We start from the raw sequence: 13,005 nt of genomic DNA, 5'->3' as shown, positions 1-13,005 counted from the left end.
ACAGACAGACAGACAGACAGACAGACAGACACTGTAGGTCAACCAGAGGCGGGACACAAAGGCCAGGGAAAACCTCTCCACCTCATCTAGACACAGACAGAGACAGACTGACGGACAGACAGAGACAGACAACGACAGACAGAGTACACTTACCAAGAGAATTAAACATTAATTACTCTCACACACAAACCCAAGTTCCAAATGTTTACCCAAACTCAATGATTAAACACACAGATTCTGGTGACGCATACATTCACACACTCTCTCACACACACATTAAGAGAAGTTGAGACACAGACATAGACACACTCACAGTCTCTCACTCTCTCTCTCTCACACACACACACACACACACACACACACACACACACACACACACACACACACACACACACACACACACACACACACACACACACTGTACCTTCATGGTTGAACAGATAGGAATGCCCCAGCAGATATAGGGGAGAGGTCCTGTTGAAGGAGGTTTTGGACTTCACTGACCAGCCTGAGGAGAGGGGGGGGGGGGAGAGAGAGGGAGAGAGAGAGAGAGAGAGGGGGGAGAGAGAGAGAGGGGGAGAGAGGGAGAGACAGAGAGGAGCGGGAACAGAGAGAGAGGGGGGGGGAATTAAATTCTGAGAAAGTGAAAAATCCAAGGCATCAAATTACCACATACGCCCCTTATTTAGGTTCAGGACACGCTTCCAAACACACACACACACACACACGCACGCGCACGCACACGCACACGCACACGCACACGCACACACACCGTATTTCACGCTGTTCCAGGCCGACATCAGTTTTGTCTTCAGTCGGTCCACCTCGTCTGGTTCCCCCTCGTTCCGGTTGCCATCGGTAACGTGCCCAAAGTGGCCCCCCTTCATCTCCGAGCTCTCGCCTCCCCCGACATACTGGGCCGAGCTGGGGGACACAGAGTTCATGGCCCCTGACCCCTCCACTTTCACCCTTGACCCCCTAAAGACTACTGCAGACAGTCATCCCTTTCAGCACCTATGTGATTAGAGATTGAGAGAGAAGGGGGGGGGGGAATAAATGGAGAGAGAGAGAGGGAGAGAGATGCTTAAAACTACTTTATTACAGACCTTTTTTTACCTATAAACTTACAACATTAAAACACATAGAACAACAATAGAGTTTTAAAACTCAAGGGTTTTCTCCTCACATTAAATATGCCTCATACTTTAAAAAACATCACCTCCGGTGTCACGCAACAGTGAAATATTCTCTCATATCATTAACCAACTGCAGAGAGAGACAGAGAGGGAGAGAGAGACAGAGAGGGAGAGAGAGACAGAGAGATAGAGAGAGAGAGAGATAGAGACAGAGAGGGAGAGACAGAGAGAGAGAGACAGAGAGAGAGAGACAGAGAGAGAGAGACAGAGACAGAGAGAGACAGAGAGAGAGAGACAGAGAGACAGAGACAGAGAGACAGAGAGAGAGAGAGACAGAGAGAGACAGAGAGATAGAGAGTAGGGCTGAACGATTAATTGCATTTGCGATATGATAGAACGCGATTTTGTAACCGCAACGTTCGCGATTAAAAAACGTGGTATAAAAAACAAATTTTTTTTTTTTTTTTTTTTAAGATGGTACATTTTGCACACAGTGTTTAAAAAGTGCATGCCTAGTGTTTATACTTAAAATTACTTTTTTTTTAATTACTTAAATGCACAGTGGCAAAGTCACCGATTTGTTGTTCTTGTTTCTGTAATGAGCAGTTAAATAAAAATGTAAAATGTGGGAAAGAATATTTGACACTAAATGTATCTAATATTGTGTTGGTCATATTTAAATCATTCATTACGTTTTGTTGGGGAAAAAAAGAGGATACAAAAAAAAAATCACATATTAAATCGCAATCGCAATATTTTGATAAAAAATCGCAATTAGATTATTTTCCCAAATCGTTCAGCCCTAATAGAGAGACAGAGAGAGAGAGACAGAGAGAGAGAGTAGGTGCCGGTGTCAGTGGTAGATGTGGTGTCAGTGGTGTCAGTGGTAGATGTGGTGCCCGTGTCAGTTGTAGCTGTTGTGTTGTATTGATCCACTGTACTGTTACTGGAAATGTACTGCCTGCATAAGCAACATGTCACAAGACACAGTAGTACAGTCACTTCCTACCCACAGCAGAGATTTCTCAACTATTTCTCATTCAGGCTGACTTCACCACACACACACACACACCTATACACAAACACACACACACACACCTATACACAAACACACATACGAACACACACACACACACACACACCTATACACAAACACACACACGAACACACACACACACACACCTATACACAAACACACACACGAACACACACACACCTATACACAAACACACACACGAACACACACACACACACACACACACGCACACGCACACACACACAGTAACTTCACCAGGGCACACTCACCAAACAGCCCAAACCAGGTGCAGGACTGTCACGAGGAAACCGAAACGAGGTAAGCGACAGAAACACTATTCTTAGCGGGGGAAAACACACACACACACACACACACACAGCTTCCTCCTTATGGAGACACATTTACAGAACAAGGGACGTTCCCCGTCACTTCAGGGGAAGAAAAAAAAATCATGCTTTCTGAAATAACGAAAAGACAGACTTTTCTGTGTTACGCCAATGATGGCAGGCAAAAAGTGAAGTGGTACACACACACACACACACACACACACACACACACACACACACACACACACACACACACACACACACACACACACAAGTGGTCTACCAAACAGACGCAGCAAACCCATTCATTCCTGCACAAGCCTTAAGGTAGATTTACACCTCTGTAACTACGGGTGCGGCTGACCGCGCAGTTGCATCGGCGGACTCGTTTTGCTTTATGGTTCCTTAAGGGTTCCTTAAGGGTTGTGCTTGTTGCAAAGCGATTCAACGCCAGAACAGTAGGTGGAGCAACGACCGTTTCGAAGACGACCTTAGAGAAGTCGACTATCCATCTGTGGGCGTGGATGTCGTTGGTTTGTTTATATACCTGGTCTTGCTGTCAACACACTCACTGAACGATGGCAACCTGGAGTGAAAGTGATTTGGTGGAGCTGGAGCTGATTAACATTGAAGAGCAATTGATCATTTTGCGAAGGAGAAAGAGGAGACGAGAAGAACAAGCACAAAGAAGGAGACGGAGGTGGAATGTGCGTCCACTGAATCAATCGAGATTGAGGACGGGCGAGTATGCATCTCTTGTTCTACCCCTGAGGGATATGGACGAAGAAATGCACTTCCAGTATTTTCGAATGTCGGCATACAGATTTGATGACCTTCTTTGTCGTGTGCGACCACACATACTGCATCATCGCACCCACAGCATGCCGATTGATGTCGACCAGAGACTGGCTGTGACGTTACGAGTTTTAGCCTCTGGTGGCAGCCAACAGGCTGTGGCAGCAAGCTACAAACTGGCTTCCTGCACTGTGTCGAACATTGTGTCCGAGGTATGCAAGGCGTTGTGGAAAGCTCTCCAGCCAGAATACCTGCCCTGTCCTTCAACCAGCAAGTGGGCAGCGATTGCAGAGGATTTTTGGCAAATATGGAACTTTCCAAACTGTGTTGGAAGCGTCGACGGTAAGCACGTTACCATCAAGGCACCACCTCATGCCGGGAGTGACTACTTCAATTATAAAGGTAGTCATTCTATCGTCCTGATGGCAACGTGCGATGCCAGATATCGGTTCACTATGGTGGACGTCGGGGGTTATGGACGGGAGAGCGACGGCGGCATTTTTAAGGAGAGCTCATTTGGGTCGCAGCTGCTCGACAACACGATGAACCTGCCGCCATCCGCACTTCTGCCCGGGACCAGGATCGAAGTCCCCCACGTAATTGTTGCTGATGCTGCCTTTCCACTGCACAACAACATTATGCGTCCATTTCCAGGTATGTCAAACCATAAGATTGAATTGCATAGCAAACCGTTTTGGCACTCTGAGATTCTTTTGAATGAAGAGTGCGTTACAAATCAAATGCATTATTATTATTATAGATATTTGACAGAACGTAGTATCTTATCTATGATTGTGGTGCAACCAGTAAAACTCTGCATGTTTTTTTTTTGGTTGTATTATCAGGGGCAAATCTGAGCAGGCCGAAGCAAATTTTCAATTACAGACTCTCCAGAGCCAGGAGGGTAATTGAAAATGCCTTTGGCATCATGGCGGCACGGTGGAGGATTCTTGGCAGGGCAATTGAGTTCCTGCCAGACAAAGCTGTGGATGTCGTCAAGGCCTGTGTAGTTCTACACAATTACCTGGCCTGTACGGATGCGGTGAACACACCTGGGGGCCGCTACATACCAGACGGTTACGGTGATGCAGAGTCAGGAGGATCGGTACAGCCTGGTGAGTGGCGCAGAGTGGTGGCTGGTGACCCCAATCTATCCCAGACACCACAGATCTCAAGGAGCCGTGCCACCAGAGCTGCTATGGGTGTCAGGAATGACTTGATGGAGTTCTTTCTGACGCCTGAGGGAGCGGTTCCTTGGCAGAATGAAATAGTGTCCCGTGGCACACTTGGCCCCTGATAAGCTTACCTTGTACGCTGACTTGTAAATAAAAAACAACTGTTTCTATACCTATTTGTTGTGTTATTTTGTCTTTACTGTGCATACAAACAAGGTGCCAAACACATCAAATAACACTAGAAAACTATTTACAAACTATTTACATTTATTAGTGCCAATAAGCAGCATAGTGTCTTTTGATAGGCATATGATCAGTCCTGCTGTTTATAAAGCAGGCTGTATGAACACCTTTAGACCTGCTATAGGCGTGAGAAATGAATTGATGCAATTCTTTTGTGCCAGAGGGAGCAGTCCTGTGGCACTTGACCACAGATGACATGATAACGACCTGATGATCTTACCTGTTACATTTAGGTGAATTGCATACATCAGAACATAATCTCACATATCAGCTTGGTTCCTGGCCTTTTGTCTATGTAGAGAGTCATCAGACATGGTTTGTGGCTTCTGTGTATTTGGAGCTAGAGCTATTAGAACCTGATAGTCGTCTTGTCTTTTGTCTTGACCCTGGATGACCTGATGATCTTACCGGTTACATTTAGGTGAATTGCATACATCAGAACATAATCTCACATATCAGCTTGGTTCCTGGCCTTTTGTCTATGTAGAGAGTCATCAGACATGGTTTGTGGCTTCCGTGTATTTGGAGCTAGAGCTATTAGAACCTGATAGTCGTCTTGTCTTTTGTCTTGACCCTGGATGACCTGATGATCTTACCTGTTGTGCTGACTTTTAGCGATGTAAATAGAATTTGAAAGAAAGAAATCCCAACTTTTCACAACCAACCAATTTTTTATTATAGCAAACAAGAATAAAAGGTGCAAAATATAAAAGTGTAAACAGTGCAAAAAGTACAATAAAAGGTGCAAAATATAAAAGTGGAAACCGTGCAAAAAGTACAATAAAAGGTGCAAAATATAAAAGTAAAAACTGTGCAAACAATACAAAGTGCTAGATCTGCCAGCAGTTAACTATTTACAAGTGCATTCAAAGAATGTTCATTCCTGTGCTATGTCGACCGCCATGTTAAACAGCCTGCGCCTGGCTTCAAGACTTTTCTCTTCCCCCATGCCCCTCAACACGTCCTCCAAAGCAGCGGCAAATCGAGTGTTCAAATCCTCTTTCTTCCTTTCACCCAAAGCAGTCTTTCTTTGTTGAAGAACCTCTATCTGCTCCAGCTCCTGCTGCTCCTGCTGCTGCTCCCTCTGCCTTTTATTCCGGCCCGTGCGGGACAGAGGAGACGGCGGCATCATGGAGGCTGGAGGGGTGGACAGAGCCGCTAGACTGGGGCGCGGAGAATATGAAGGGGGTGGCTGGACGGAGGCCTCAGGTATTGAGGTTGATGGCTGGACGGAGGCCTCAGGTATTGAGGTTGAGGTCGGACGGAGGCCTCAGGTATTGAGGTTGATGGCTGGACGGAGGCCTCAGGTGTTGAGGTTGATGGCCGGACGGAGGCCTCAGGTAGTGAGGTTGATGGCTGAACGGAGGCCTCAGGTGTTGTGGAGGATGGCGAAGGTCCTTTGCTGGCAGTTGAGAGCTGTTCATGATAACAAAAGAACATATAGTTGGTCTGTTATCAATATGGAAATCGCATATGGCTACAATGGTGAAAGTAACAAAACTGCATTCCTTACATCAACAGTGTGGGCACTTGAAGAACAGACAGTTGCTCTTTGTCCATGCATTTAGAGTCTTTTATGGAATGGATTACTAACGACAATGACGAGCTAGAAAACGTGTGTAGGCAATACTCGCTATTTACAGTGTGCAAACTGGTCTGTTATCAATATGGAAATCGCATATGGCTACAATCGTGAAAGTAACAAAACTGCATTCCTTACATCAACAGTGTGGGCACTTGAAGAACAGACAGTTGCTCTTTGTCCATGCATTTAGAGTATTTTATGGAATGGATTACTAACGACAACGACAATGACGAGCTAGAAAACGTGTGTAGGCAATACTCGCTATTTACAGTGTGCCAACTGGTTTGTTATCAATATGGAAATTGCATATGGCTACAATCGTGAAAGTAACAAAACTGCATTCCTTACATCAACAGTGTGGGCACTTGAAGAACAGACAGTTGCTCTTTGTACATGCAGGAGTATTTTATGGAATGGATTACTAACGACAATGACGAGCTAGAAAACGTGTGTAGGCAATACTCGCCCACAGTTCTTTAGCGATATGAAAACAGCCTGTAGCTACAATGGCAAAGGTTACAGGCAATTGCATTACATCTACAATAAGGCTCTTTACCACCATTTATCCCATTTGCAATATGTTGAAGCATACTCCAACCAACTATGTGAACTCTGCCACTCTGATTACACTGCTAGCGTACTAGCTCGAAAAACCAAGAACTTCATATTTACCTTGTCGTAGTTCGACGATGTCACCCTGTGCTTTATATGTGGTCCCAACCACGATAGAAAAAGATAAATGGCAGGGACTTTCTTTCCGCCTCCATCGCCACTGCTGCTCCTCAAATACTTTCTAGCTCGGACATATTTGTCCCGGAGCTTCCTCCACATTTTCGTGCATTCGTCGACCCCCAGACCGACGTTCACAGAGATCTCCCTCCATGAATTTACCGCCATCTGGGTATCTTTGTAGTCATTTAGAGAAGGATTGTACAAGTGTTGATACTTGCGCACCTCCTCGGCCAAAAGCTCTTCAATCCTTTCCATTTTCAACTATATTTCTTCTTGTTCTTCTTTCGATAAAATCTTTCTTCTCTTCTGCCATGGACTTTTAAAAATGGCGGTGTTATGCTATGAAACCGGAAATGTGAGACTCCTGAACGGATGTGGTTAGCAGCCAATCACAGTCTTGCGGGGTACGTGAGCCCTAGGAGGATTTTGTTGGATAGTTACAAATTTTGGCGGACGCACTTACGTCTTATGTAACTGCGCAAGGGGCTTAAAACAGCGCTTATGTAGCTTACGTGCGTACGTTTCTACGTTAAAACCGAGTATAAAAGCCCCTTTAGAGATATGACTATCCTCGTGTGAGGGACCGGAGCATGTGACCTTTCTGTGTGTGTGTGTGTGTGTGTGTGTGTGTGTGTGTGTGTGTGTGTGTGTGTGTGTCTCTGAAAGGGGTGGAAGGGCGAAGCAGGAACAGAGGCTCATTGAATCAAGGAGAATATAGACCAATATAAATGTACCCGGGCTTGCGTTGCTTGTCTTAACAAAGAAAGTGCTTCCGAAATCAATTTGCGTGATCATCATTACATTTGTCATAGGCTACAACAATAGCTGGCTGTGGTTGGTAGGTTGTTCGAAGTAGCACATATCATCTTCTACAGACCACGACTTAACAGTCGTACCTTCTCAATCCAGACAGTAATTCGCTGACCAGTCGGTTAGTCAGTAAACTGATAGCAACATCAGTGTATTTATATCGTGATTCGGTTTGGCATGCCACCATCTGAAGTTGCAAGTTGACAGTTTAGACGCTCGTTTAAAAATCGACATGATGGTCAAACACTGCATTAAAAGACAAATAGACACTAGTATGTGTTTATTAAGGTCTATGCATGATGTGGGTCATTGCACTGTACGTAAAATATGCCAAGTTACATATCTGTATATAACAATCTAGCGACCTAAGTTAGCTACCCACCAAAACACATATTACTTGCTAGCTGCCAAGCTAACTTTACAATCGTATTGTACAAGCAATGTCATTTTCAGTCATGTCGTTTATGCTTTGCAGCGAATCCGTCAAAGTGTTTTTGACTGGGAGATTACGATGGTAAGAAGGTAAGAAGCTGCACAGCCTGTAAATAGGTTTCGTTGCAAGCTAGTGCCCTACGATAGCCATTTAGACTGACTCTATCGACCGCTAACCAGCTAGCTAATGGATGGTTCTTCCACAGAAAGCCTGGCAATCATTCCAATTTGTCAAACCAATGAATCACCTTACCTTGACATCTGTAATGCCGGTTCCGTGCTGCCCCACGAATAATTTCCACTTAATTAAAAACGGCTAGCGTTGGAAGATCAAACTCAAGCCAGTTAGTCTGGTCCCTGTGCTGGGTGCTTGGCAGACTGAGGTAACTCAATCACTTACTAACTCCCTGTGCTTGTGCCTTCGTTTAACTACCTGGATCCATTAGCTACGCGCTAGTTCTCAGTTAATCACCAGACTCCGTGACAATGCTGTCAGTTTATGAAGCTATGATAGAAAGCGCACATTTTAGTCAGTCACATATAGGTTTACTCCGCGATCGTTTGTACTCACTGTACACTACCGCCACTTCCTGAGTGAGTTTATTCCTGTCACGTCTGACCAGCCCATGCCGAACAGTGATTGGAGGATGTCTTCTTTCAGCGTCATCCAATTGGGCGATCTGTCAATCAGTTACAAAAACTTCATAATTTATTGGTGCACAAGCTTTCTAGGCAAAGCCACTGTTATGTAAAGTGTGACGTGAGGCGTGACACGCCTGTAAATAAATAAACAAACAAATTGACTCACTCTTGCGGGTCTCTCTTAGCACAGTGCAAACCGGCTTTTCTCTCTTTTAGAAAACCCTTCACTTCATCCACTGCAATACCAAAACGGGGCTTTCTGGCGAATACATTAGGTAGACCTATAATACATGATGGCAGCAGCCAACTTAAGATAGAACCAAACGGAGCATTGGACTAATTAGACCTCCATAAAATACAGGCCTACAGCATCAGAGGGGTGTTCTACCAAGCGAGATTAGTGAGTTAGCGAGATGTCCAGTCAGGCACCCCCACCTTCCCTTCTCCTCTCTCTCTCCTCTTTCTGTCTCCCCCTCTCCCTCCTCTCTCCCTCCTGTCTCACTCCTGTCTCTCACTCCACTCTCTCTTCCTCCTCTCTCTCTCTCTCCCTTTCTATCCTCTTTCTCCCCTCTCTCTTCTTTTTCTCTCTCTCTCCTCCTTCTCCTCCCTCTCTCTCTCGTCTTTCTCTCAAATTCAAATTCAAAAGAAGCTTTATTGGCATGACCATAACGTTGTAGAGTATTGCCAAAACATTTGGGTTTGATATATAAAAGTGATTACATAAAAAATACATATATAATTGATTACATAAACAATACATATATCTTTACACAGGGTACATCAGAAGGGGAAAGTGGGAACAATAATACAAATACATAATAATTATCAGGGCATTAACAACAACAACAACAGACATGAACATACGTACATACATTTAATTAATTTATGGGCTCTCCCTCCGTTTATGGCAGGAAGTTACATATTGTGCAGCGAGGACAATGCATTCCTCATTTTCTCCGGTGAGGTATAAAAGCCTCTCCTCACTGCTCGCAACTTTCTCCCCCTCTCTCTCCTCTTTCTCACTCTATCCTCTCTCCCTCTCTATCCTCTCTGCCCCTCTCTCTTTCTCTCTCTCTCCTCTTTCTCTCTCCTCTTTCTGTCTCTATCCTCTCTCCCTCTCTATCCTCTCTGTCCCTCTCCTCTCCTCCCCTCTCTCCCTCTCTCTCTCCCCCCCCTCTCTCGTCTCCCCCCTCTCTCTCTCTCTCCCCTCTCTCCCTCTCTCCTCTCTCTCTCTCTCTCTCTCCCCCCCTCTCTCTCTCCCCCTCTCTCTCCTCTCCTCTCTCTCCCTCCCCCCCCCCCCCCCCCCCCACCCCACCCCCCCTCTCTTCTCTTCTTCTCCCCCTCTCTCTCTCTCTCCTCTCCCCCCCCCCTCTCTCTTCTCTCTCTCTCTCTCCACGCTCTCTCCTCTCTCTCTCTCTCTCTCCCCCCCCTCTCTCTCTCCCCCCCCTCTCTCTCTCTCTCCCCCTTCTCCTCCCCCCCCCTCTCTCTCTCTCTCTCTCTCCCCAGTCGGGTCCCTCTCTCTCTCTCTTCCCTCTCCCCCACCTCTCTTCTTCTCTTCTCTCCCCTCTCTTCTCCCTTCTCTCTCTCTTCTTCTCGCCCCCTTCTCTCTCTTCTCCCCCCTCTCCCTCTTCTTCTCTCTCTCTCTCTCTCTCTCTCTCCCTCCCTCTGCCTCTCCTCTCCTGTTTCTGTCTTCAGCCTCTCATTTTCTCTCCCCATGTCTCTCTCTCTCTCTCTTTCCAATTCAATACAGTTTTACTGGTATGGCTGTGAACATAATAATGATAGCAACAGCAATACAATAGATTGATATATGATTGGGGCGACAGTGGCACAGGAGGTAGAGAAGTCGGTTAGTAATCAGAAGGTTGCTAGTTCGATTCCCTGTCGAAGCGTCCTTGAGCAAGACACTGAACCCCTAATTGCTCCTGATGTGCAGTGTGCCATCAGTGTAAATGTAAAATGTGTATACATCCTTGTAAGTCGCTTTGGATAAAAGCGTCTGCTAAATGACTAAATGTAAATGATATAACAAAGAATAATATCAAGGAAAAACTATACAATTATATTCAGTAAAAACAAGGATCACAGGAAAAAATAGAAAATCATAATAATAAAATACAAAAAATGACAAACCCTTCAGTAAACAAAACGTATGTAATGAACAGAATAAGAAAAAAACAAATGTTAGTTTTATTAATCATTGACAGTCATGTGGTATTCACCCTCAATATGTGGCAGGAGTGTAAATACTGGGAGGTTAGATGTATGCATCGTTTCACTCAGGAGCAGACATTTGTCTTCTTTATTTACTTTTGTAAACCCAGGACAAATTTGTTCCTGAGAAGTAGGTTTCTCTGATGTCGTTGTATTTATTATATTCTGTCAGGAAAAGAAACTCATCCTCGTCAACTACCCCATTAGTGAGTGCAGAGTCTGTTTTCTCGAGTAGCCATGACTACCCTTTTCAATGACAATGCTATGAGCTGGAGAAAAAAAGATGACACCACGTTCTCTCTTTAGAATGTGACAGACTGCAGATAGTATCCCATGACTAAGATATACCCACAGTGTCTCTGTTCTCTGAATAGTTCACAAATTGTGTAGCACAAGTTAATAGACTATATAATTATAGTATTTATTGTTACACTAGGTCTGTATTGCTCATAGCCTGACTGTTCTCTCCCTTGTACGTTGCTTTAAGCAAAAGCGTTTGCTAAATGACTAAATGTAAATATACATATCACATTCAAATAAACAAGCAACTTACTTGTAGAAGAACAGGGGTAGTGACCATATTCACTTAAATAAAATTATTCTTCATCTTTAATTTCCATTAGTGAATATTTTCTTCTTTCAGGGTCATGGTGGGTGACGTGTACAACTACACAGTATACTTAAAGATGTGAGCTCATTAATCAACTACACATACAGTATACTTAAAGATGTGAGCTCATTAATCACCTACACACACAGTATACTTCCAGAGCATCCCAGTGCCAGCCTTAAAGATGTGAGCTCATTAATCAACTACACATACAGTATACTTAAAGATGTGAGCTCATTAATCACCTACACACACAGTATTCTTCCAGAACATCCCAGTGCCAACCTTAAAGATGTGAGCTCATTAATCACCTACACACACAGTATACTTAAAGATCTGAGCTCATGAATCACCTACACATACAGCATACTTCCAGAGCATCCCAGTGCCAGCTTTAAAGATGTGAGCTCATGAATCACCTACACACACAGTATACTTCCAGAGCATCCCATGTGAGCTCATTAAACACCTACACACACAGTATACTTCCAGAGCATCCCAGTGCCAGCCTTAAAGATGTGAGCTCATTAATCAACTACACATACAGTATACTTAAAGATGTGAGCTCATTAATCACCTACACACACAGTATTCTTCCAGAACATCCCAGTGCCAACCTTAAAGATGTGAGCTCATTAATCACCTACACACACAGTATACTTAAAGATCTGAGCTCATGAATCACCTACACATACAGCATACTTCCAGAGCATCCCAGTGCCAGCTTTAAAGATGTGAGCTCATGAATCACCTACACACACAGTATACTTCCAGAGCATCCCATGTGAGCTCATTAAACACCTACACACACAGTATACTTCCAGAGCATCCCAGTGCCAACCTTAAAGATGTGAGCTCATTAATCACCCACACACACAGTATTCTTCCAGAGCATCCTTAAAGATGTGAGCTCATTAATCACCTACACACACAGTATACTTCCAGAGCATCCCAGTGCCAGCCTTAAAGATGTGAGCTCATGAATCACCTACACACACAGTATACTTCCAGAGCATCCCAGTGCCAACCTTAAAGATGTGAGCTCAGTAATCTGACTTTGTGGTGTTAATATAATACTTCTTCTGTCTGACCTAGTATCTTCCTGGATTCAAACCTAGCCAATAGGAGCTTTTGGAATGCAAACTAGCATGACAAATGATCATGGGCAGGAACTACATGTCTATGAGCACCGTTTACATGTATGATGGTCCTCAGAGGGCCATGGCCATAGTTCAACCTACAGAAACTCCACAGAGGAGTGTAGTAGGG

General features: G+C 44.5%; 1 protein-coding gene across 3 annotated transcripts in view; it reads right to left on the bottom strand.

Annotated features, from left to right (window-relative positions):
• atg4da (autophagy related 4D, cysteine peptidase a) overlaps nt 1-8,897 on the bottom strand; it is a 22,122-nt gene extending 13,225 nt beyond the window's left edge. For 2 of the 3 annotated variants that reach the window (XR_004163298.2, XM_031563715.2), the window contains exons 1-3: nt 8,524-8,897; nt 773-1,014; nt 425-508 (exon numbers count right to left, since the gene is read on the bottom strand). Coding sequence is in view for 2 of the 3 variants with exons in the window: in XM_031563715.2 (XP_031419575.1) it covers nt 425-508; nt 773-944 (256 nt within the window). In the remaining variant the exon portion in view is untranslated. Of the gene's footprint in view, nt 1-424; nt 509-772; nt 1,015-2,441; nt 2,495-8,523 lie in introns of those variants that run through there. The other variant, XM_031563716.2, reaches the window with a different exon arrangement.
• Nucleotides 8,898-13,005: the final 4,108 nt, after the last annotated feature.

Source organism: Clupea harengus, chromosome 26, assembly GCF_900700415.2.
Source record: "Clupea harengus chromosome 26, Ch_v2.0.2, whole genome shotgun sequence".
In the NCBI taxonomy this organism is placed as follows: Eukaryota; Metazoa; Chordata; class Actinopteri; order Clupeiformes; family Clupeidae; genus Clupea; species Clupea harengus.
Note: the sequence above shows the minus strand (reverse complement) of the source record. Positions and strands in the feature narration are given on the sequence as shown.